Here is a 25,401-nt window from a genome sequence, read left to right on the forward strand (position 1 = left end):
GTAACTTCAGATCTGTTTTATCTGATGGAGTGGTGTATTATAGAGCAAGGTTTTGGGGGGCAATGGGGGGAAGGATATTTAAGTAGATGTAGTTTATGCCAAATTAATCTTTATTTTTGGAATAGAGAAATGAGTTTATCCTCATCTCCTTGATGTTCATTGAGATGGTTTTAGACTACTGCATGAAGAATGGATATACTGGAGAAGTTGGATTGTGAGGTTGGAGCAGAATCAGGTAAACTCCCAGAAATAATTGCAACAGGGATCAGGTTTTTATGAGTCTCCTCAGGGACTGTTTTGGGTATCTGTGGAGTTAATAATTGTGTTAAGGAGACCTTGGAGGATGACTGTGTTAAAAAATTTGCTGAACCAAACTAATCAAGTAAGCAGTCATTGGAAAGTGAGGGATATTTAACAGGAGGATCTAGATGAACTTGAAGACCGAGTAGGAGTGGCATGAAAAGAAACCAAAGGCAGGATTTTTGGTCTTGAGAAGTCTTTGAATGACTGAAGTGACACAATTGTGCAGGAGATTTAAGTCAATCTGCAGCACCAGCCAGGGCTGTGATAATGCTCCCTTCTTGTTAGAAATAACCGAGCTGGAGAGGAGTGTATTGTTTTGTTTATCAGGATAGACTGGAGTAAGTGAGGGAAGAATGGCCAGAAATGGAAATATGATCTCTTAAGGGGAAATTAAAACCCCTTTATGAGTTTAGCTTGGAAAAGGCCTGGTAAATGAGGGTGGGTCTCCTTCACCATTGAAGCAGACAAAGGATTAAGGTGAGTATGGAGTATAGTACACTTTTTTCCCCCACCAGAAACTAAATCTGCCCACAAGAAGTACTTCCTGTACTCACAGGAATTGCTCTGGGCAATTCATCAGCATCCAACAGTTTTCAGGGCTCAAATTACAGGAGAGGAACAAAGCCCATGCAGCTCCTGGTGCCTGCATTTAGGATGTGCTTTCCGTTACAGTGTCCTCTGTATCCACTCTCATCCTGTATCTGATACGATCTTTGTAGAAAAGAGCTTTTAAATTTAGGGGCAATAATGATGCAAGAACAGACTGAAATAGATTTACATAGAAAATCAGAGGACAGTCTGTAATCATCAGGGGAATGAATTCTGGAAGAGCTTTGCAGCAGAAGTAACGGAACAAAAGACACAAACTGGTTTTGAGACAGAGCTTATTTGCTTTCTTGGTAAAGACAGACCAGTGCACAATAACATATGCAAGAATTAAAAGTACTTCCTAACCCTCTCAGGCATAATTGTCTATCTACTGGTAACCAGAGATATTTCATCCTTTTTTTCTTTTCCTTTCTTATTTGACTTGACCACCCAAAATCCACCAAGGTAGCTTAACAACTTGAATAAAGTACAAAATATAAACTCGGGACCTCTGAATTTTCTTGAACCTTTTGTTCTCCTTACTTTTTTTTTTGTTCTTTTCTGGGTTTCTTTGTCCAATAAGAATTTTTCAATGAGTTGTGATGGGTCCTGTTTATGTACCACCTACATGAGTAATTTAAAAGCAATTTTATTGCTGCCTTTTCTTGTTCTTCTTCCTTCCCTCTCTTAAATCAATGCTTTATAATTTATTGGATAAAACTTGCCAGGAGCTAGTAGAACCACATGCTGCCCTGATAATTTCCCAGCAGTAAAATAAGAAAGACAGCAGCTGTATTTTTCCTATTTTTCTCTTCCTTCCCCCCTCCAAGTTCATGTTTTAATTTAGAAAACAAGAGGGTTGAAAATCAGCAAAAAATTCTCTTGGCCCCATAAAACACTGTTTTCTCCCTGTCCCAAAACAAGAGTGATTAATGCAGTCCTTAGATACTAGCGAGGATGGATTTTGTTTTATATGGAATTTTTCCCTGTGGATTTTGTAGGAGCAAAGGGTTGGAAGATGTTATGATGGAAGCATATTGGGGAAACGGAGCTCCGGGCAGGGATTGCTGGGACTGAAGACAAAGTGGCAGGGTAGCAGAGCCTGCACCCAAGGCAAACCAGAACATCAGGATGAGGAGAGGCTGGAGAGGAAGAAAAGCCAGGGTGTGGCTCCATGGTCCGCTTAAATCCATTGAGGCACCCATGAGGCAAGAATCCCACCCTCTCCTCCTTCCCCACTGACCCATGCCCGGCCCTGGTGGTCCTGCAGCCCCCAGAGGACTGAGAGCAGCTGGAGGGAAGAGGATAAGGAGCAGGGCTGTGAACTGGGGGCCAGGGCTGAGAGTGAGGAGGAGGGGACAACTGGAGTCAGGGAGCTTGTCCTGGGTAGGATGGAAATGAGGCTGGGAAGCTGGTGTGTCTGCTGGCACTAAAAGGAAGTTCTCCAGTATGCTTTCACCTTGCTCCTGCATTCTTCTTCCAGCTGGGCACCTATGATGCTGTCCCAGGCAACCTGGAGTTGTGACTGGAGAGCTCTGGGGGTGACAGGCAGGGGAATGAGAGCCCAGGTAGTGGTGATGGTCTGCTCAGTCCTGCTGTGAGGAGAAGGTGCTCTCTGAAGTGTCTGAAGCTGATGCAAACACCACGGGCAATAAACACAATCTCCAATCCAGAGAAGATCTAGACTGCTGCATCCCTGAAGGTGTTCAAGGCCAGGCTGGACAGGGCTTGAAGCAACCTGGTCTTGTGCAAAGTGTCCTGCCCATGGTAGGGGGTGGAATGAGATGAGCTTCAAGGTCCCATTCAGCCCAGACCATTCTATGATCTGTGTACAGGACTCTGGTTGTGTTAGCATCACAGGAAAGAGATGTGTTGCATGACTGGAGTGCTGTGAGTGTGGAGGGACACTGCCTCTCTGGGAAGGACAGGCCAGAAAGATAAATTGGGGTGCAAGGTGAGAAGAAAAAGGCAGAGGTGAGAGGCTGTGAGGTGATCATGGATAGGCAGGAATCAACCCTGCAGGGTGAAAGAGTAGAGGCTTTAACATCACCGCTGTAAGAAAAGAGACATGTCCCATGTAGCATATGGGATCACACTGGTGACTAGAAAGTGTGGATGTGAAAACTCAGTTAATACACTACGTGATCATTTTAGCAAGTGGGAGTTCAGATTTCTAGTTGGAACCAAATGCCCACCCAGCCTTCCTCCTCACACTCTTCCCTGCTCCTTCATGGGGTCCTTCCTGTGGGAGACAGTCTGTCATGAACAGCTTCATCATGAGTCCTGCAAGTTCTTCAGGATCTGCTCTGGGATGGGTCCTTTGCGTGGGGTGCAGTCCTTCAGGAACAGGCTGGAAGAACGTGGGCTTCCCATGGAGTCACAGATCCTGCCAGAAAACCTGCTCCAGCAAGGGCTCTCTCCATGGGCTGCAGTGTCCTTCAGGGCACATCCAGTGTGATCCTCCTTGGATTAAAAGGGGACAACCTGTGTCACCATGGATTCATGACAGTGTGCAGGGGAGCCTGCTCTGGCATCTGGGCTGTTTCACATCTTCTCACTCCTCTTTCCCAGGTGCTGCACAGCATTTTTTACCTTTTCCTAACCTGTTATCCCAAAGGAGCTGCTCAAGGGCTCAGTCTTGGCCAGTGACAGGTCCATCACAGAGCTCTGTGTCTGACATGGGGGCAGCTTTTGGTGTCTTCTCACAGAGGCCACCCCCACAGCCCCTCCCAACCAAAACCTTGCCACATAAATCTGGTAAAGTGGGTCAAAAGAAAAGATGTGGAAACTGAAATTCTTGAAATGACAGCTGAGATCATAAAGAGAAAAGAGTTACAGATTTCGCAAATTCAGAAGTAAGCTGATTTGATGCAATATTGTCTAAGATCTGTGATGCTAGTGGATTTTTCCATTGCAATTCCACTTTGTTTCTCTAAGCTGTCGACTTTCTAGATTTACACTGATGCTTTAACCAGGGATTTTTCCATGTACAAAAAATGCATTTTGTGTTTATTTAACAGCCTTAGTTTCCAGAGATAAGTTTTTACTGGAGCACCTTACTGAAGCCTGCAGCTTAAACATTCTGGTGTGTTGGGATGACTGAGACGTGTGTAGGAGTTGGTCTTGCTGCAGGTCTGAGGAAGGACACTGGATTTGGGAGCGTTGAAGAGTTAGTGAGGTTCAAGGATACAAAAGGTCGATGACAGGAGGTGGGATGCAACAATGAGACTGAGGATGAATTGACATGAGGGGGGGGTGAGCTGAAGGTAGAAGAGAGAATGGATGGGAGAAGTTTGGGATTGAAGGGTGTCTTGTGATCATGTCCTTTGGCTGAAGGTCAGGCAGGCTCACTCAGAGGCATTGGCTCCTTAGGCTGACAAAATAGGCAGCTATAATTAGGGAAATAACAATAGCTGTTGTGCTTGGGTATGGTTAAATAGAATAAAATCTCTACATGAGGGTTTTAGATTTTTCTTCTTGAAATGAATAATCTTGAGTTTCTGTTGAAGGGGATGTTTTTCACCCATGCATTGAACATGTAAATGCAATGATGCATGTTCATTTAGAGAGAACCTGGGAAGGAGTATAGTTCAGTTATCACAGCGACAGCAGATTCAGTTCTCTGCCTGCCGCTTCTCCTCACGTTTGGTAAAACCTTCTGTAGCAGTGCTGTAACCTGAAATAAGAAAAAATAACCCTCCAAGCATCTGGAGCTTGACTGTAACGTGGCCCACAAACAGTCATCCCAGAGGGATGCAGGAAGGGGAGCACAGGGGGGCAGAGATGTAGGTGTGTCAGCACATAGCACCACTGCAGTCAAAGCATCCCTGCTGAGGGATACAGGTTGCTGGCATTGATCCCAGCCAGGCACTAAGGGAGAGCTACTGAGAAGTTAAAGGTTAACTTTAAGTAGTAATTGGTCACTATTTTTTTTATGGCAAGAGGATCCTGCTAATCTCTGTGGTCCCTTGGCTGCCCCTGCAGCTCTGCCTGAAGCAGAAAAATTATACCTTGCAAAAGGCTGGATTTGGGAAGAACTGGGGCTTTAGGGCGCTGCTGGTAAATTTTGATTTGAATATGTTATGGGCAAGCATTCTTTAAAATATTAACAGTTTGCAAATACAATTTCTGTTCCCCTATGATTGTTTAACTTTGAGTCCTTAGTAATTTTTTTTTTTTTTTGAGAGAGAATTTGGCTTATGAATCTTTTTCCTAGGCCTGGTTCCATGCCATAGGGTTGGTGCCTAAAGGTTTTTAACTGTAGCTCCACGATGATCATGTCAAGGTAGACCCTTTTGGTCTGGGGGCAGCTCTTAAGTAGATGATGATTTCTTCACCATCACTTAGCTCTGGAAAGGCAAAGAGACTAAAACTGCTGGAATGTTTCTTTGCTCATGCCAGTTCCCTTTCCACAGGCATTGTCTGGGGCAAAACCGTGTGTTACTATAAATGCCCTGATTTTCAAACACCTCTCTGACCACAGGGTTGGGTTCAACAGACAAACTTTTCTTGAGTAGTGTGTTTGTTCAATCTGCACTGTATCTCTGTGAATATTTAATTTTTTCCCCCTTTTGAAGAAGCTAATAAGTAAAAATGGGAATCAGCTCAAGTATTCCAAAACGGCTGAGCTTCTGAGCATTTGTCTGTGTGTGAATGTGACTTGTGGAAGAAAAGCCCAAATGAAATGTGGCAGGCAAACCAGAATTAAAGAAAATTTGTAATAAATAACTCTTGATTAAAGCATAGGCTATGGGAGTATATGAAAAACACAGACATTACACAACTCAATCCTGTCCTGGTAACATGTTTTAGAAATAACTGACTAATGACTGTCTCAAATTGCTGCCAGACTTCTTTGAAAAGTCATGGAAAACTAGGAGAGAGATAAAAATGTGACATCTGGAACCAAGTTATAATTTCTCATATGAAGCAGAAGAGTTGCAAAAGGAAGAACCACTCCCTGTCCAAGATGAAGTGTTTGGTGGGGAGCCCAGTGTGGCTGCACGTTGGCTCCTGACAAGTGCTGCAGCTCCTGGTACAAAAGGGAAGAGCAGAACCAACTTCCTGTAATCCTCCTGGGCAGGATGTCTGGCCTCGTGTCTTCTGCAGGTGTTGAGAAAAGGATGAGTGTGAGCAGGAAGATACCAGTTACGTATTTTTTTTCTCTTGCTAGAACCTTCCTCAGCTCTAGTATGCTCCTTGCTTGGTTCATTTTATTACCCTCAGCCCTGCATGTTCTTTTTGCAGCCAGCCCTCGTGGTCAGCCCTTATCTGTAACATACTGAGTTACTGGGTTATGATCATCAGTCTTTGCTGTTTAACTTTCCCAGATGCTTTGAGGTCATTTTGAAGAGCCCAAATGCCAGCAGAACTTCCTGAGGACCTTGCTTTGTCAAAGGACTGCTTATTTTTTTCTTCTAACCACTTATTTATCCGAGCAAACTCCTTCTCTTTTGTGGTGGTATCTTAGTTTCCTTAAAATCCTGTAGTGAAGGATGTTGCAAAGCTGTTTGGAAATCCAGGTAGCCTGACTCGTTGCAGTTCAGATCTTCCTCACCCTTGTGGTTGTTGACTCCTCTGGAGAGCCCAGATTATTCCATGTGACCAGAAGGGAGAAGCTGCATTGACTTTTCCCAAGTCCAGAAGAAATGCAACTGAAGGATGAGAGTTTCCTTGTTCTTACTTGTTTATCCTTGTGTGTCATCTCTCTTCTTTGTGACAGTCAGAATTTGGAGGCTTGGCCTGGTTTCTGTCCCTGCTGTGATGTGTGGTGGCAGTATGGGAATCCTTCCAGCTCCTTCCATGGTGTCTGCAGGAGCAATGAATTAATTTAGCCTTATCCTCACCGAGTCTCGCTTTTTATTCCTGTATCATGTGTCCACGCTTTCTGGCAGGCTTTCTGCCAGGGCTAAAGTAGATAACCACAATCGTGCTCACAGTCCCCAAACTTTTCTGCTGTGTGTTAGCATGGTTTTGGTCCCTGTGGAGCCCTTCACATAACACAGGAGGTGACAGGAGCTAGCTGCTGCTCTGACATCCCCAGGCAGCAGTGCCCAGGTGTGGAGCTCATCCAATACTGAGTGGGTTTGGCATATTTTAGATGCAGCACAAGAAACCGAGTGGTGAAAATTCGGGTTTTCAAACATGTGCTGATTGATTTTGAGAGCAGTGGGTATGACATGAGGGGGAGGAAGAGGTGAGCCTCAAACTGACTTAAAATCAAAACTAAATTGGCTTTGACAAGGCAGGATCTGGAGAGAGTGTTTCTCACTGAGTTACTAGGGCAAAGGTGCTTTCAGCTTGTGGTTGTGCTGACTCTGCCTTGCATACTAGTTGAGATCACAGCAAGAAGAATCCCATTTTAACAAAGCCAGGGAGATAAATTTTCCATTGCAAATCTCAAGCCAGTTAGAAAAAAATGTCTTAACCACAATACAACTGCTTTTACTTATTACTTACTTATTAATTACGGCTCTTATTTACTATTAATTTATTGCCTATTACTTACTTCTTGTAGCTCTTACTTGGGGATTTGAGAGTGCATTGGAGAATTAAAGGTCGTGCTCAGCTCCTTGCAGAGAGATCCTGGGGGCATTTCCCATTCCCACGGCCCATTTGCACTGTTTTTCTTTGCTGAAATTAGGGAACTTCTGCAGCATTTGAAATGCTCTTGAGTTTCCTTTAATTCTCTGTGGGTTTGTACATGGGGGTCCTGCCACGTGGTTTTTCCACTCATTTCTCTCCTTCCTGGAGAAATCGTTTCTCCTCTAAACTTAAGTTGCAGCCCATCACAGATCACATCTGAAGCTTTTCATGTATTTGGCAATTTCTGCAGTTTTCACTTTTGAGTGCCTAATTTTTTATTCCCTTCCACCTCATGAACTTTTCAAATTTGTCATAGCTTTGCATTTCATTGTAAGTGATGGTTTCTCTTACCTGCAGGTGTTTTTACAGTTCCCTGATGGATGTTATGTAGTGGAACATCACAGAAGTGCTGCAGGAAATAGCAATGATACAGAAAAGGAGATTTGCCATAAATTTTATTCTATTTTTTTGTCAGATTTAGGACCTCTTCTGTCCCATGTTTCTACCCTGGCTGCCAGCAGTGAAGTCCACAGAAGTTATTTAGTTAAATTACTTGATTTGATAATCCATAATTAGCTGTGTGCTCTTGTTCATTCTTAAGTCAGAAGAGTGATTGTGCGTAGGATTATAAATATCAGAAAAGAGTTTTTGCTCCTGGAGGGCTCAGAGTGGGCTGGGATCTGCTCCAGCTCTGCTCCTGCTCAAGCATCCAGTAATGTGCATCCTACAGAGGATGAATAGCTGCTCCTGGGCTTTGAAGGAGTACAGAGAGTTGAGACATCTGTGAAAGGGAGCAGTGGTTTGACAGCTGTTGAAACTGGGATGATACATTCACATAAAAACTTTACAGGTCAAATAAAGGATGCTTCTGCAAAGAGGTTTTGATAGTAAGCATGTGGGTAAAAATCGATTTCGTTAAGGATGAAACAGGAGAGAAAGAGACTTTGCATTATTTCTAGTCATCAGGAAGTTCCTGTAAGGGAAACACAAAGTCTGTGGTCTTGGAAAGTTAAAATTTCATCTGATACTAAGAAATTTTGCAAGAGACATGGCAGTGGTTTTGATGGGAAAGGTGCATCAGGATTGCCTTCAGCAGCAGGTGTTTGGAGTTGGGCTATAATTTTCCTGCTTTTTTGTGATGTTTTGGTGTGGGGTGGGTGCTTGTTGAGAAAAGTGCTCTCCTTAAGTCAGGAAATGAAAGTGCTGAGCATTCAGAACGTCATCGGAGCTAAGAAGAAAGAGTTTGCTTTTCTTTTTATGGGGAAAAAAATAAATAAAATAAACCATAGAAGATGTGGTTTAAATATGGAACTTTTATTTGGAATGGTTAACTGTGGAACATATTGGGAAAAGATGATAAGGAGACTAGTTAAAGAGCATTGTGGTGCTGCTGTTAGAGGAATATGCCTGTGCTTCCCTTAAACCTGAAAATTTTCTAGGGTGAATTTGGGAGGGGGAAAAAAACCCCAAGCAGAGAATAACTAACCAATGTGACCTTTCTTCCATCAGACCTGTCAAGTGTGCCAGATGATGCTGCCCAACCAGTGCAGTTTCTGTGCCCACCAGAGGATCCATGCTCACAAGTCCCCGTACTGCTGCCCCGAGTGCGGGGCCGTGTGCCGCTCCGCCTACTTCCAGACCCACGTCAAGGAGAACTGCCTGCACTACTCCCGCAAGGTTGGCTTCAGGTGTGTGCAGCTCAGGCTCCCTGGGAAGCTGGGATTTACACCTCTGCAGTTGGGTTGTGCTTGTGAGGTTGTGGCTGTCTCTGTCCTGGCTGTGCTCCCTCCCAGTTTGTTTTGTGTGCCTTCTCACTGGCGGAGCAGGAGACACAAAAACAGGTCCTTGACTTGAGATAAACACAACTTAGCAAAAAACCAAAACATCAGTGTGTTATCAATGTTATTCTCATTCTGAATCCAAAACACAGCACTGCTGCAGCTACTGAGAAGAAGTTAACTCTGTCCCATCTGAAACCAGGACACCCATCCCTGAAAGTGTTCAAGGCCAGGTTGAACAGGGCTTGGAGCAACCTGGTATAATGGGAGATGTCCCTGCTCTTGGCAGGGCGTGAGTGGGATGAGTTTTAAGCCTTTTCAACCAACCCAAAACATTCTGTGCCTGTGAACTGTGTCTTACTTACAGCAGAAATGAAAGTGGATGTAGCTGGAGCCTGGCATGGTTTTCTGCATGACAAAACACATTTGAAATGGGAAATAATTACTAACTGGATTTAAGGGAGGTTTCTGAGAGCAGACATTATTTTGTTGCATCTTTGAGCTGAAAAGCTCTTGTATTGAATTCATGTTGCAGCTGGATGTCTCAGGATTGATACTTACAGCAAAAAGATTGCAGATCTTAATCCTTTAAATCTCCTTAAGGCTTGAATTTATATTTATGTCAGTTGTAATGGGCTGAGAATGTGTGCCTTTATGAGAAGGGCATAGATTATTTCCTTCTATGCCCCTGCAACTCTCCAAACATTTCTCATGAGCTGAGACAGTGGAGAAGGCTCCTAAGGTTCTAGATGTGGTACAATATCTTTTCTCCAACTAAACAGCTTGCTGTAGTAAGACATTTCTTTTCCCTGCAAGCCTTCCCTCCTTGGCATGTTTAGGTTACCCGAGCTGTAGCACAGCTCTTAACACGTGATGTTTCCTTAAAGTTCTGTTTTTTCTCTTGGTTGCCATTACTCTTGAGATTTCAAACAAACAGGGCAATTTCTGCTCATGGAGATGTTCTTTTAAGATGTCTGCAAATTCAGGAAGCTCTGCTGTGTGGTTTGGTCTGAATCACACTGAGGTTTTCAAGGGCTTTTTCTTTCAACTGTAAAGACAAGAGACACATAACAAACTGATTCTGAGTTTAATTATATGCAGATAAGTTTTTTTTAATGTGGGATCTGATTTGAGGAGACCCAGCCCACAACAAAGAATTAATTCCATCACATATCAAATGGCTTTGACACTGGGGTTGTTTGAAAATGAGTTTATCTGGGAAGGAGGAAAGCTGGAGGAAGAAATGTTTTCCCTGAGATGGAAAAAACGGGAATGGAGATGTCAGAAAATGAACTTGGGTTTGGTGCAGTTCTTGGGACTTGAGTGGCACCTGGGAATCTATCAACAAGAGCTTCCATCTGACTACAGATGTTGTTAGCAGATACCTCCTCTCTCTGCCAGGGACATTAATGAAGATCTAAATAAAGGCAAAGCTCACAAATTATACTTACGGATTTTTTAGCTTTACCCAGCTACTCTAAAAGCTGAATTTCTTTAACTTCTCCTCTAGTTCACATCTACTGAGGCTCATCTGTGAAAGCTGAGTCCACCAGACAGGTCTGGCTGTGCTGTCCTTGTTATCCTGCCTGTCTCTGCTGCAGGGCTGATGTCACTGACATTGTTGAAAACAGAAGAGATAAATACTGGTTGCAGAACCATATCTAGATAATCTGTGGCATCTGCCCTGTAGTCACGGAGCGACTTCATTCTTTTCTTTCACATTTCTTACTTGCAGAGCTGAAAAGCTGAGGAATTCTTTTAATCCCTCCAAGGATCAGCTTGACATTCACTGCTTCTCTTTACGTCCTTGTTTTTCTTGAATTTCTGGAGCATAGGTTTGGGTTTGGTTTTACAATAAGTCCTTATTCTGTCTCCTTTTCTGCTCGTACCCTTATGCTTTCAATTAAATTTGGGGTATGGTTGTGTGCCCTACAACATTTGGAGTTGAGTCACAGCTAGTGATTGCACTGAAAATGAGAATGGTTTTCTCCAATTAAAAATGATACTCAACAAGATTGTCCTTAATGCTCCTTTCTTCTTGGCTCCAAGGGTCACCTTCTCCACTTTTTCCAAGCCCCTTTCAACTGTCTCCACCCGTTTGGGACTCATTTTTCTGCTTGTGCCGTTTGGAGAATTGAGGGGCTGGAAGGTGATGGCCTAGGAAGCGTTCAGAGGGTTAAGACAACATCTTGTAGCTGTTATCTCCTCTTACAGAATGCTTTCCAAAACTTCCAGCCAACCCTCCCTGCCCTGAGGGATCCAACAGTGGTGGGGATGATAGCAGGATTTGCAATTTGCAGGAATTACATGGCAAGCCCCTTGACATCCTTCATCCACTTCGTTCAGCTAATTAGTTTATCAGACCTTGTCCTTCTGGCACTGGGATTCTTAATTACAGTGTGGCTGTTGTTTAGACTTCCATTTACTGTAAATTAAATTAACCTGTGATCGTTTGACCCTGAGTTGGTGCTTGTTTAATTCCTCATTCTTAATGAAGTACTTCCCAAAATCAAGCATCAGGCAGAACCATCTCTTTTTAGTTCAAGGGAGTATTTGTGGAGGAAGCCTGTTGGAAATTCCTGGATGTACCAGTCATTCCTTACTGCCAGGATTAGTATCTGTTCTTCCATTTATACTTGGGGTATTTATTCTTCCATAACAATGTGGTTCCTGGTGTTACTGTACTAGAAAGTCTCTCTCCCCCTGCCTCATGTGGTTGAGGATCAGGCTTGAAGGCAGAACTACTCCAGCAGAATGTCTTAATGCTTCCCCAAAGGTGACACCAGCTTCACTGCTTCCCTCTTGAAATTTAAGGCAACAGCAATTCTGTGTTTTCTTAAAAGTCTGGGGGAGAGGGTTTGGCTCCTTCAGGCTGGCTTCTGCCTAATGATCTTTTGAAGTGCAACTTCAAAGCCTGGGCTTGTTTCCTAAACGCTGTTGGGAGGCTGGTTCGGAGGGAAGGATATTCCAGCAGCTTGTTTGTTTTTGATACAAGCTTGGAGTTGTTCCAGTGCACGATAGCTGGGGTCCATCTGTGCCAGCAGTGCCGTGGCAGCACTGAGCACATGGCCCCAAACAGCGCTGTGGGCAGACACAGCCCCCAGGGAAAGGAGAGAAAAAAAGGGAAAACCTCTTTTTAAGGTGAGGTTATCCCTGGTGCATTTCCAACGTCCCACGAATACGAGGTTGGCCCTTGCATTGCCAGGCCCTGCTCTAACATCTGCACATGCAGTGCTGGCTTAAGCAGAGTTCCACTGGTGTCATTTTGATGGAATGACAGGAGTTGTCTTTTGGGAGAGGCTGTTCTGGTCCCATATTAGCAGAGGTCCTCCTATGGGATGGCAAACCCTGCAGCTGCTGTGCTCGAGGCAGGTGAGGACACATGGCTGCATCCTCACATGCCCTTGTAAGTCGGAGTGTGGCATCTCTCAGAGCACAGCAGGCAGATCTGGGGAGGAGTGTTGAAGTTAAATGTAGTAAGGCTGCTGATTGTTGCCATCTTGTGGGAATATTAGGCGAGACCTGTCCCAGGTGTGTGTCTGGAGGAGAGGCAGGCTGGGGACAGCAGGGTGGCTCTGCTCTCTTGGCCTTGTTTTCAGCTGTTGAGAATACTTTTCTGCTTCTCCCTCTCTCTTACCTGAGCACCCAGCCAGCCCTTCCAGACAAGCACTTTCTAGGCAGCACCTCTATCTTAATGATTTTAATGAGCTTTTTCAGTTTATTGGGTGTTTCTGTTGCTGTTTTCAGTATCTTTGCTGTTGTGATTTTCTGGAGCACAGTGGAGTAGCCATTGCTGAATATTTCCAACTGGATATTCTTTCTCTTTGTTTTGTACTGGGGACTAATTGGTATTTGTGCTGCTTTTTGCCACAGGGATATCTCATCAAGTAATTCTACTTCAGTCTTTCACTTGTGCCTGTGCTAGAATTGGCTTTCATGGGTACAGAGCTGACATTCTGTTGAGACACATCTTTATTCTTTTTTGGATTGTTTTAGTCTCTGAAGGTTTCTTTTATAGATCTTGTTTGCTTGTTGCTAACATTTAGCTATGAGTTCTGGCCGGAATTCCTGTATCATATTCCTCCTTGACTCTTCCACATTAATATAGAAGAGATTTATCTGCTCAAATGAAGGACCCACCAGAGCCTGGTCCTTCCACCTGTGCCAATCCATGGGTGTGATGGAAGTGGTGCTGTGGCTGTAACTCAGCTCTTTGTCATTCCTCTCCAGGTGCATCCATTGTGGAGTTGTCTTCATGACCCTGGCCATGCTCAAAGTGCACATCCACGAGAAACACTGCGAAGTCTTCCACAAGTGTTCTTTTTGCCCGAAGGCCTTCAAGTCTGCTGACAGCACCATGGCTCACGTGGCCAGCCAGCACCCAGCAGAGCCTCACAAGACTACTCAGTAAGTGTTTTGGCTTTATCTCTTCTTCTCCTTCACTGGGTGGTTCCAGGATTCCCCCTTTCCCTCACAGTTTATTTTTCTATTTTTGGTTTCTGTCCTTGTATAAGATGATCTGCTGCTTTGTCTGCCAGCAGGGGTCTGTTCCAAACCAGAGCATGCCTTGGTACAAGCACAGTCTCTTGGGTAGGAAGAGAGGAGTTTGGTCAGGCAAGAGCTAAACATCCATAAAAGGAACTTAATTGTCACCTCTTTGTCCAGCAGGACCCTCAGTGGCACCTCTTGGTAGATGGCTCCAGGGCAACTGCTGCATCTGGCACTTGAAGGGAAGAGGAGAGTTGTCCCAGGCAGTGTTACCCCCAAAAATCACTCTAGAGAAGCCTCCTGATTTTTCCACTCTGTAGCTTTTTCCTCCAAGGCTTGAGCTAGTGCCAAAAATCTGTGCTTTAAGGGAGGAACTATGGAAAGGTGGGATTGAAAACAGTGTGTAGCTGGCTGGTATGCTTTGTGTTTGCTCCCATCTGTCTGTGCTCACACACACACAGTGTTATGCATATGCATAGAAGTAAACTTATTTTTAGCAAGCTGTGGTATGTGCCTGAGGCATTTTGATGTTCTTCCCAGCTGAGTTACTGGTTCAGTTGCCCACGTGGGTGTGTGTTGACAATACATGGAGAGCTCAGCCCTCCTCAGAAGTCCATCCCTTTCTGCAGTTGCTGAGATAACTTTTTACATTGTCTTCTTGAGGCAGAGAGACTGAATTGACTTTCTTTAATTGTTTAAGGGTGATCTACAAATGCTCTTGCGAGATGGTCTTTAACAAGAAGAAGCTGCTCCAAGAGCACTTCCAGCAGAACACCAGCAAGTTGTTAGTGGGAGTGTTTAAGTGCCCACAGTGTCAGCTGGTGTATATGCAGAAGCAGCAGCTAATGCAGCATGTTAAGGTAGGTAACTCTCTCCCTTACTGGTACAAGATCTTGTTTTTTGAGTTCATGGGGAATTTACATCAACCATGTGAGGCAAGTGGTTCAAGTGGAAGATTCTTGAGGAATATCTTAGTGGAAAATATAGACTATGGTGATTTACAGGGTCTGGAAATGTCAGTGGAGTGGTTTGTGTTAGTTGGTCTTAATACAGGTCATTCCTTTCATCTAGATGCATTTTAGCTGTATGACAACTTGCTTTTACAGGTAAATCTCTTTGATTTTTAACTCTTCTATTTTCATGGAACCACAGAGTCACAGACTGGTTTGGGTTTGGAGGGACCCTAAAGCCCATCTCATTCTACCCCCTGCAGGGCCACCTTCCACTGTCCCAGGTTGCTGGGGGCACTGTCAGTGTTCATTGTGGCCTTGAACACTTCCAGGGGTGGGGAGTCCCTAGCCTCTTAAACTCAAAGAAAGTAATTACATTCATGTGGCAGCCTTTTATTTGGTTGGGAGACAGAAACAATTATTCTCTGCCTACAGTGTTACTGAATTTATATAGGGAAAACTGAATCTACCGTTTTGGGGGCTCACCTGGAGAGCTTTGGCCCCTTTGCAGCTGTAACCTCAGAGGGAGGTTACATGGCATTTAACAGCCTGATTCCCTGCTGCTCTGAACCACACCAGGCTGCAAGAGGGGACTGAGAGAGGCAGAAGTGATTGCCCTGGAGGTACCAGCCTTACAGATCTGATTATTTCATAAATGTAAAAGGGCTACATTTTTCTGTTATCTTACTCAGGATGTTTTTATGTTCAGTGTCTAACAACACTCCAGGAAAATCCTTTCAGAAAATTTGTCAGTGGCATTCTGAAGAAAGAGCTTCCAGTCTTCTTTCTCTTTGATAAGGAAAAAAAAAAAGATTTTTTTTTTTAATCAGTGACTTTATTTTGTTTATACTAACACTGAGAAAGCCAGAAGATTTGTTAGATTCCTGAAAGCAAGACCCATTCAAAACTCCTTCTTTGCTCTCTCCCCCATGCCTTTATGTTGCAAATCTGCAAATGCTTTGCATGCAGTAATAAATTACAATTTGAAGCCCTCCTGCAAAGTCGATGATTGCTAATCTTGGTGTGTTATAGCTAGGAAAATTGAGATTAAGGTTAGGACCTTCAAAGAGCTGTTCATCCCCAGTGCTAAAAAACTGGAGCTGAGATACCTTGTGGTCATTGTCAGATCCCATCCCAGGGTCCCGCCTGCAGCATTTTGTGCATCAGCACCCCGAGATCTTAACCCCAAAACTTTGTCCTTTAACCTCTGAGGTAATTGAAGGCTTTCTGGTTGTGGCAGGGTAGTAATTGCACTCCCCCATCTCCTCTGAGGTCACCTTCATGCCCTAGAGTTTTTAGGAGGTGCTGTCTAGTGGGTGCCTACATGCAAAATAAAGGCTCTGTGTGCCTCCTCATCTTCCTCAGGTTCAGAGTGCTGCAGAGCAGGAGTTAGCTCTGTTTTGTGGTGTTGATTCTGCAGAGAGATCACTTCATTTTTCCGTGCTCCTCATTTGTTTTACCCCAGTGGTGTAACAATGGAGCAATGGGCACTGAAACACTCCAGAGATTTCCAGATGAGGAGAAAGGTCATGTGTCTGTGTTCTTGAGGAGTTGGCAGTGCCGTGGCTTCTGTGGTCATCAGCTGGCCAGGTGGAAAGCACACAGACTTCTCAGCTGAGACCTTGTGTTTGGAGGTTTGTTTGGTGTCTAACCCACAGAAAGACTTCCAAACGCCTGGGGCTTTCATGTGTTGAAACTTTACCCATTATTAATTACTGTGCACAGTTAAACCTCTAAATTAGCCTTTTGTGTGGATGAACTGTTGTTGTTCCTGGGGGAGTTTCTTGAGGTTTCTTTGGTATGTTGCTGTTTTACTTGCTTTTGCTTTCCCACAGCTCTTCATTTTTAGATTATTTTCCTTATGTTCGATTTTATTTGTTAAAATAACTTTTGGGGGACTTTTGGATTTTGGCCTCTTGAATAACTGAAGAGCCTAGAGCCATATTCCTTATAAGGCTGGTTCTTGGCTTTATGCTTGATTTTATATGTCAGGGGCAAAGTTTTGAACCATGAAAAATGTAAATATCAATAGATCGAGAGGAATTGAAGGAAATAGACTTGGAGAAACTTAAACATTTTCTCTTCCCATCCCTTGAGCAAAGACAAAGCAGCTTTGGAGCCTCTGGGATACCAGCAAATATTTCATTCAGAGCTTACCAAAGCTCTGTGTTTTTAGAGCTTAGGCTCTTGAAATAATGACAATTGAAATTTCTCTTCCATTACATCTTCCCTGTTTAACCAGAGTTCCCATGGCTCATCCAAAATGCTAAACAGGCAGCACCAAGGAGTGGCTGTTGTCATGCAGGAAATAGAAATAGAAGCTTCGTGTTTCTTGAGAAGATCTCTTGTTGGGGGAAGCACTGCAGCAGCTTCTAGAAGAAATGGGAAAACATACAGGAGCAAGACAACAACGTGTTGTTTGGCCAGTGGGGATTTAAATTATGTATTTAAATAGTAGATGGTATTTCTTTATAAATAAAGGTGCGAAATATTAATTACATGTAAATGTTACATCCATTTTCACTGTTACTGTTATACAGGGTGTTCATGGAGTCCCCCGTAATCCTGAAGAGCTCTCAAACTTTCGGCAGAAGTCTGAGAAGGCTTCAAGGAACCAGGTTCATACCTCACCAAAGGAGCTTTTGGTAGCCAATGGGAGTTCCCCCTCTCCTCTGACGAGGAAAGATATGAGGGTGGAAGGACACAATCCTGAATCCAAGTCCAGACTGAGAAGAACTGGTTGGACTTGCAAGGAATGTTCGCAGTGGATCCCTGATCGGGAAACCTACGTGTCCCACATGAAGAGAAATCATGGAAGGGTAAGGACTGGGATGAAATACTTGAGCTAGTGAACTGGGGAAGAACGACAGTCTCCTGCATTCCAGGCCCCTTTGCAGGGCTGTCGTTACAGGAACTGCAAATCTCAATTTTTTGTGTGTTTCATCCAGCTCAAGCCTTGCATTGCTATGACCTACTTTTGTCAAGCTAATCCTTGTCGCTGGCAGAACATGGGCCAAGATGCTGTATGCAGCCAGATTTCTCAGTACTTTGGCGTCAGAATTTCTTGTTTGATATCCTGAGTCACCCAGCCATGAATGGAAATCTGGATCATGGTGTTTGAGTCCTTCTAGCTTGATTTGGGGAGGGCTGGGTTGTCTCACTTGATGATGTCCTCACTTCAAGAGATAAGGATGAGGGCAGGCTGCGTGCTGGATTTTCCCATTCGGATGTCACAGAAGTAGGAAATTGGCCGAATATTTCAGTTTAATACATATATGTATTCATTAAACAAGTCTAAGAAGATGTTAACTGGAATGTGCATGCAAGTTATATAAAGGGTTGTAGGAAAATTTTGGAGGAAGCTGGTTACAGGACAGACTTTTTTAGGAGGATGTGGATGTCATACATGGATAACAGAAGGGTCTGTGTGATGCTTTTTAGTGTCTTGCCCTTTTCTTGTGCTGAATTACAAGGAGTGAGAAGGGTAAGTGGACTTGTATTTAACTGGGTTCTGGGGCCAAAAGGACCTTCCAGTGAGTGAATTCTGCACAGAGTCCAATAGTGAAGTGAGCCCCCAGGAGAAGCATATATGCAATTCCTGATAAAAACATCAATAAAATCAAGCATGTGCTTGAAGTAGTCCTAGTTTTATAAGATGAGTGCTGGTATTCCCCAACTGTTGGGCTGAAACTAAGTGGGATCTCAAAATCTCAGTGATCTCTATCCCTAGAATTACATATTACGTAAGGGATTGTTGTTTTTTTTTTTGCATCTGAGAGATAATGTCCAGGTGAAGAGCATGACAATTAGAATCCAGTCAGTGCCTTCCATGTCCCTGCTGTTCAAATCTGTTTCTCTTGCCCTGCCAGTCCATGAAGAGATACCCCTGTCGCCAGTGTGAGCGCTCGTTCAATGCCTCCAACAGCCTGCGCAGACACATCCGCAACAACCACGACACAGCAAAGAAAGTCTACACTTGCTGGTACGTACCCCACGCCTCTCTGCTAACTGCTGTTCAGCAGCAGTCTAATCCTTCAGCTCTGGAAGTTGTGATAACTCCTGTCTGCTGCTCCTGTCTACTCCAGATTGTTAGTTACTGAAGGAAGGTGAGGAGAGGAATGCGTTAAATACAAGAGACTTAGGGGCTAAAATAAGACTTGGCTTTTGACTGTGCAATGAATGTCTTTTGCAAATGTAAGGGCAAGTGTGATTTAATATCTGCAGGGGGTAAATAAGATCTACGTTTTGCATTGTTGTGAAGCAGCCAATAAAATATTGGGCCAGTCTTTCACTGCTTTGTGGTGTGGTCATGCATCACTCTTGCACCTTCTCCTTGGGTGCAAAAGATGTGTAAAGCCCTAATAAGAAACCAGATTTTGCCACTGCTTTAGAAGGGCAGAATTGACTGTACAGGCTGCAGGGCAATGGAGTTGAACTTGCTGGAATTGCTTGGGAAGTCACACCTCAAAGTTGGAAAATGGATGTGGAGACTTCAGATAAATTATGGAAATCAGTGGTGAATGGAAATCTTTGCTCGTCAACATACTTTAACTGTGGATACAATCTCAGTTCAGGACAAAGCCCAGTGCTTATGAATCTACCTCTGTAAGTGCTGCAGAGAAAGTTGTATGCTGAGTGACTGTGCAAAATTCCTTCCTATCTCGTTTCGAGACATCTTTTTGAAACAGGATTAAAGCACATTTGGCTTGGAAAAGAAGTTTGCAGTGATGTAGGTTGGGGGATTTTTCTAATTTATCTAAAATTCTGGTTTAATGCAAGCATTTCTGACATGTGTTGTGACTTCATTGCACTCAGGTTACTAAAACCTCATCTGAAGAGTACAAGTACATTCCTCAAGTACTGTATTTCTTTGGACTATCTAGTGAGCCACAGTAGCTTTCAGTAAATGGATACAGCATAGGCATTACCACTGAGAATACATTCCTGAGACATTTTTTCATCCAGGACTTCTAAGCTTTCCATTTCTTGTAACTGCTCTGACTTAGAACCTCTGGAGGAGACGGAATGTTGGCTCCTGTTGTCTTTCATTCATCTTTAAGTTTGTGAGTGATGGTCTTGGGTGTTACATTCACCTGATCTGTGTAAATCTGTTCTCTCTGGATCAGTTGTTTTTAAAGTGGAATGTTTCAGGATCAAAATGAGCATAAGATATTATTGGGAAGAAGGATTTTTGTGGAAATTTCTGATAGCTTAGGCTATGCCAGCCTGCTGTGCATTACCTTGTTACTTTTCAGAGCAACACAGAGCTGCAGATCCACTGGTTCACCCCAGGGGCAATGATGATGCCAGCAGAGAAAACACAGCTAGCAGTCCAAGGAAATTGTGGTTGCATTTAATTCTCTAGCTTGTAGTTGCTCCTTCACATAATCTGGTGATGAAGTCTTAATTGGACAGCGGTTGTGCTCTCTTCAGTCATTGTAGTGGTAGACTCACTGAAATCACAGCTCTCTGCAGATGGAACCTCTTCCTTGAAATACTGTCCCAGCATCTCCAAGAGCTGCTCTTTGTTTGGATCTGGGGTCTCCTGTCTTGTCTCCCATTTGATCCCTCTTAGCTTGTGAGTGCTGCTCTAAAAATCTTACCCTCCAGTCTCTGACTTCCTCCTTGACTCTTTTCAGTGCTCTGTAAGGCATCACATGTCCACTGCTCCTTGTTTCTTCTGGTTCTGGTGTCTCTTTTCCTTCCTCCTGTTTGGCATTTTGTACCGCTCTGACCTGTTACTCTCTTCAGGGGTTTTGATGCCTTAACTTCATGTCACCCTCTCCTCCTGAGTTTCCATGTGAAGCATGAATAAAATCTGTTATGGATCTGATTACTGACAATTTTTGTCACTCCAGCATGTTTGCTTGTAGGTGACCATCCTCTGGCTTCTAACATTGCCAGCTGTGATTTCCCCTTTCTCCCCCTGCCCTGCTTAGGTCTCTGGCTTTGGATAAAATTGTAGGCAGAAACCAGTGATGGAGGACTTACTTGAGCACCCTCCTGCCATGTTTGTCACTGGAGTAATTCAGATTAGGCAAGCATCTTTCCCTGCTCACGTGAAAAGAATTCTAAATTAGGGCAAATTGCAGAATATTGTGATGTATTGTGTATTTTGTTTCATAATTCACTTAGTTACTATTGTGTTACTCTTCTTTTCCAAGTCTTAAGTACAAAGTGTCTGAAACACTTGATTTTCAACATGTTTATTTTTGATAAATAGCACTTAATAACCCCTCAGCTTTCCTCCACGCAGAAGAAAAATTCCATCATCATAAAATATTGATTTATCCTCTGAGCAATTCCTGTTAAAACCCAGAAGTATTCAATGAGCATGTCTGCGTTTTAACATCATTGCTGACTGTTATTTAATTTCCCTCTAGTTACTGGAAGATCAGTAGGAATCTTCTTCTATCCTTTTAGAAGATGTCTTTGTTACCCAGAGCAGCTCCTCTCTGCCCTTAATCTCATGCTGCCTCTGTCTCAGATGCAATTAAGGCACTTCAGAGGACTCTGGTGTCACTTGTCTGTGCTCAGGTCCATGTGTAGCTGACTGACCTTCACCATGTTGTGCTGGCAAGCACCAGAAGAGCACAGATACTCAACTTTGGCTTTCTCAATTGCTAATGAGCCCTCTGTGCACTTCAGGGGGGCTGGTTTATATGTCTGCAAGGCCTGGCACTTATTCCAGTAGATCTCAGTCATCCAGGGGTGAAGGTACAGATGGCACATCTGTATGGCTCCTTTTTGAGGTATCAGCCAGCTCTGTAGCAGCTCTGGAGTCCTGCCAGGTTCAAACATGAAGAGTTACATATAAGTGACATGTTCATGGGTGTTTCTGCCTAGGTTGTTGGTATAAAAGTTGGAATTTCAGCAGTTTGGCAAGAATTTTAACTGTATTGTGATACAGTCTGGTGGATGTAATGCTGGTTCTCCCTGGTACTTGGGAGTGCTGGGTGCAGGGCTGGGTTGTGCCACAGGCCTCCTGGGTGTCACACGAGTCACCAGCTCTCTGTATAGTTCTCTCATTGCAGAGTCGGTTTTTCTTGTCCTCCCATATATTTTCCATGCTGTTCATTTATCCTCTTTGACATTTGTCACAAGGTGCCTGACCCCCACTAGTCCCTGCTTTTATTCAGCACTGTAAAGAAGACATGCCCTACTGTCATTCGTGAGCACTGTGACAAACTCCAAACTGTTCTAGATTTCTCTCATGGTAACCTTTTATTATTAAAACAATGCTTTGCTGTGTACTTTGGTAATCTAATGGTACGTTACTCACCAGAGTCTGTCTCCAATGACACCTCTTGGTTTGGCACAATCCAAAGAGCAAATCCTCTAATAAATTTTCTTCCTTTTTTTATTTCCAAGGTACTGCACAGATGAAAATCAGACATTTCCGCATGCATTCATGCTGGAGAACCACATCAGCCTCATGCACGGCATCAAAAACCCAGACTTATCCCAGATGGCCAAAGCGAAAGCTCCAGAGAGAAGCAGAGCAGAAGTAACTGATACCTATTTTCATGGAAAATTAAATGTACAATTAAATGTACTTGGCGAGTAGCTGTTCATTTGGGGTGTTACGTTGAGCTGTGGCCTTGTGCCAGTCAAACCCTCCCATCCATAGAGTAGATTTCATTTCCTCAATTCCATCCAGCCTGGTTCCCTCTTGTGGGGTCAGGGTCAGCTGCACCAGCACCAGGACAACATGCATTTGCATCTTGCATTTCTCAATATTTTCTTGCTTTGTTTTACTCACATTTATTCAGTCTGTTTCGTAATTTAAGTTTGTTATTACCCTTGTATTCCCCTGGTACCCCATTCATGAGCATGGCACATTTTTCTTCTTTCTCCCTTATTTTTTCTGCTAGTTTATAAAAGATTTATTTTCTCTTTTAAAATACTTGCTAGATCCATTACCTATGAGAATTGCATTTGTCTTAAGTAGGAATGTGTAATTTCTTGTAGCAAATGTAATTGTTCTACTGATTTTGTTTTGGATTGGTTTGGATGGAGGGTTGGCTACATGGGCTTCTTTGCTCCATTTATTTTAAAAATACACATTTTGGATATCACTGCAGGGACGTATTTGAGTTACTCTCATGAGAGAAGAAGCTGCAGGATTCTAAGATGGAGGGGATGAGTTACTAAGACAAAATCTGAGTGGAGGGGAGAATGTTCAATCTGAGAAGTGTCTGGGCTAATGACCACTCCCGTGTCCCTCAGCTGTCCCTCTCCTGTGGACTCCTCCTTCCCACACCATACCAAAATTTTACCCAGAGAGGTCATGGCTGCCCCATCCCTGGAAGTGTCCAAGGCCAGGCTGGACAGGGCTTGAAGCAATCTGGGATAGTGGAAGGTGTCCCTGCCCATGGCAGGGGGTGGAACTGGATGAGCTTTAAAGTCCTTTCCAATGCAAACCGTTCCATGATTCCTTGATTCTAAACTATTTCCCCATCATGTTTCTGCTCAGCCAGCCTCTCCCAGAGTTCCCATCTCACATCACAGGACAGCAGTTGGAATCCTGTGCCCCGGGTGAGGTGTTTGGGAATGGGTAGGGAAGGGAATGGCCTAGGTATGGGTTTATAGGAAATCCCTAGGTATGACTTTGCCCTCAGGCATCTTCAGACATGCATGTGGATTTTAGCACTTGGTCTTCGGTGAGTTCAAATTAAAAAGTAACTTTTCAATCTTATTTTTTTTAAGGCAAAATCTCCAAAGAGGATGGCAACAGATGATCTGGGTCAGGCAGAGAGCACTGTGGGTTTGGATGCACCGCCAGCCAAAAAACTGAAAGCGCCTTGGAAATGCGCTAAGTGCGGCTTTGAGACGGACGTCCGGACTGAGTTCCAGGAACACATACCTCGGCACAAGACCGACAGCTCCACCTTCCAGTGCTTGTTCTGCGGCCTGTGCTACACCTCCCACATCTCTCTGAACAGACACCTCTTCATTGTTCATAAAGTCAAAGATGAGGAGGAGGAGGAGGAAGAAGAGGAGGAGGAGGAGGAGGAAGATGAAAGGCAGAAGTTACAAACAGAGATGGGTAAGAATGGACACGAGGACTACAATGGCGAGTTGAACACTACAGTGGAAGAGGAAAACAAATACAAAGAGTGCAAAAGTGACTCAGCTTTTTGTGAGCACAGTCAGACGTGTGGCGCAGAAGGCCCCAACAGCACCTCACAGAACAATCATTCAAAGTCTCTTAAGACTTAAAAGCAAAAAAAAAAAGCCCTTTTGGTTGATTGGGGGTTTTTTGTTGGGGGATTTCTACTCAAAATACAGGGTGGGGATGGGGCAAATCTTTGAAACGTTCTGTTGATTTCTTGGGATGGACGTTGCTTTCCGTTAACTCCTATTTGTAAGGGAAATTTAAAACAGAAAAAAACAAAACCAACCCTGCCATTGCATCTGAAGCACTAACTCTCTGCCAGCCCAGAGAGGTGAAAAGGGAAAGCAGGGCCAGAATCCTCAGTGGGGCTTGGCCAACTCCTGAGGATCCAGGAGCACTTTGCAGCTGCAGTTTCCTTCAGACGAGCTCTCCTCCTTTGAGTGTGCACTGCCACCACCTCAGCCTCTGCCCAGAGCCCCAGCCTCGCCTTCCCAATCTCCCTTTCTTTCTCCTCCTATTTATGGCTTATTTTTTCTCTCCCCATCCTGCCTTTGTGTTACTCATTTTAACTCATAACGCTGGCTCAGCCAAACGCACTTGTCAGGACCGTGCTGGCCGATCTGGGATCTGCGTCACATGGGATGGGTTCGAGCTCTAAGTTGCGCTGATTATTCTTTAGTTGCCCAAATAACAACATTCTTTTGAAAACCGCAGTTGAATGAGATGTCTTGGACCTGAATCGTCCTTGAAAGAGGATTTTGTAGCCTCAGTCCTCCTAGGTGAGTATAGTGTTTAGGAGGACCTGGTCCTCTTGGGGTCACATTGGCCATTTGTCTGTGGAGTTGCAGTGCTGGAAGCCATCCTGGGGTGTTGCCAGGCCCGGTGCTCAGTGGCTCATCCCAGTGGGGAGCTCAGATTGGCACCATTACCAGAAAGGGATAACATCCCCCATCCCGTCAGTGGGGTCAGCTGGACTGAAACTATTCCAGAGCTCCCGATGTACCAGTGCCAGGGCTCCCTGACAGCTCCTTTTGAGGGGAGAGGAGCAGAGCACAGGCCACAGAGGTGTTGGAACCAGTGGGAGCCACTGTCGTGCAGCACAGCAGGGGCTGGTGCTCCATCAGTAGCTCCATAACTCCTTCTGTGGCTCGGCATTACCCATCCTTTAGGAGATGTTTCTTTCCATGTAGTCACATTGACTCTCTCTTCCCTCCCTCATTCCTTGTCACACCCATGCTTTGTGTAATACAATTACCTTCTATACCATTATTTTTTTTTTCATTCTATTGAGCCAGAACTCCGCTTGTTATTGTTTACTCTGACGATGTTTAAATAATTTAAGAACTATTTATCTCCTTGCTTGGGCTCATCACCATGTGGTCTCGTGATGCTTGGACACGGCCTGTTGGAGCCGTCTGGATGGTGGATGGTGTGTTGGGTGGATGAGGAAAGTTGGGTGTGGGAGTGTCAGTGTCGGTAGAACGGGGGGTTGGTTGGGTGGGGTGTCACATGGGGGTGTAGATGAGATGGCTGAATGGGGTGTGAAGTGTCAGGGCTGTCAGGTGGATGGGTGTCGGTTGGAGAGGGGTTT

General features: G+C 44.2%; 1 protein-coding gene across 3 annotated transcripts in view; it reads left to right on the plus strand.

Moving 5' to 3' along the window:
* ZNF592 (zinc finger protein 592) overlaps positions 1-25,169 on the plus strand; it is a 35,914-nt gene extending 10,745 nt beyond the window's left edge. The window contains exons 3-9 of one of the 3 annotated variants that reach the window (XM_066328607.1): positions 8,986-9,164; positions 13,485-13,661; positions 14,443-14,602; positions 17,233-17,511; positions 18,562-18,674; positions 22,064-22,244; positions 23,402-25,169. In XM_066328607.1, the coding sequence (XP_066184704.1) occupies positions 8,986-9,164; positions 13,485-13,661; positions 14,443-14,602; positions 17,233-17,511; positions 18,562-18,674; positions 22,064-22,244; positions 23,402-23,914 (1,602 nt within the window). In that variant the 3' untranslated portion in view covers positions 23,915-25,169. The remainder of the gene's footprint in view (positions 1-8,985; positions 9,165-13,484; positions 13,662-14,442; positions 14,603-17,232; positions 17,512-18,561; positions 18,675-22,063; positions 22,245-23,401) is intronic. The other 2 variants (XM_066328608.1, XM_066328609.1) reach the window with 2 other exon arrangements.
* The last annotated feature ends 232 nt before the right edge of the window (positions 25,170-25,401 follow it).

Source organism: Sylvia atricapilla, chromosome 13 (assembly GCF_009819655.1).
Source record: "Sylvia atricapilla isolate bSylAtr1 chromosome 13, bSylAtr1.pri, whole genome shotgun sequence".
Taxonomy (NCBI): Eukaryota; Metazoa; Chordata; class Aves; order Passeriformes; family Sylviidae; genus Sylvia; species Sylvia atricapilla.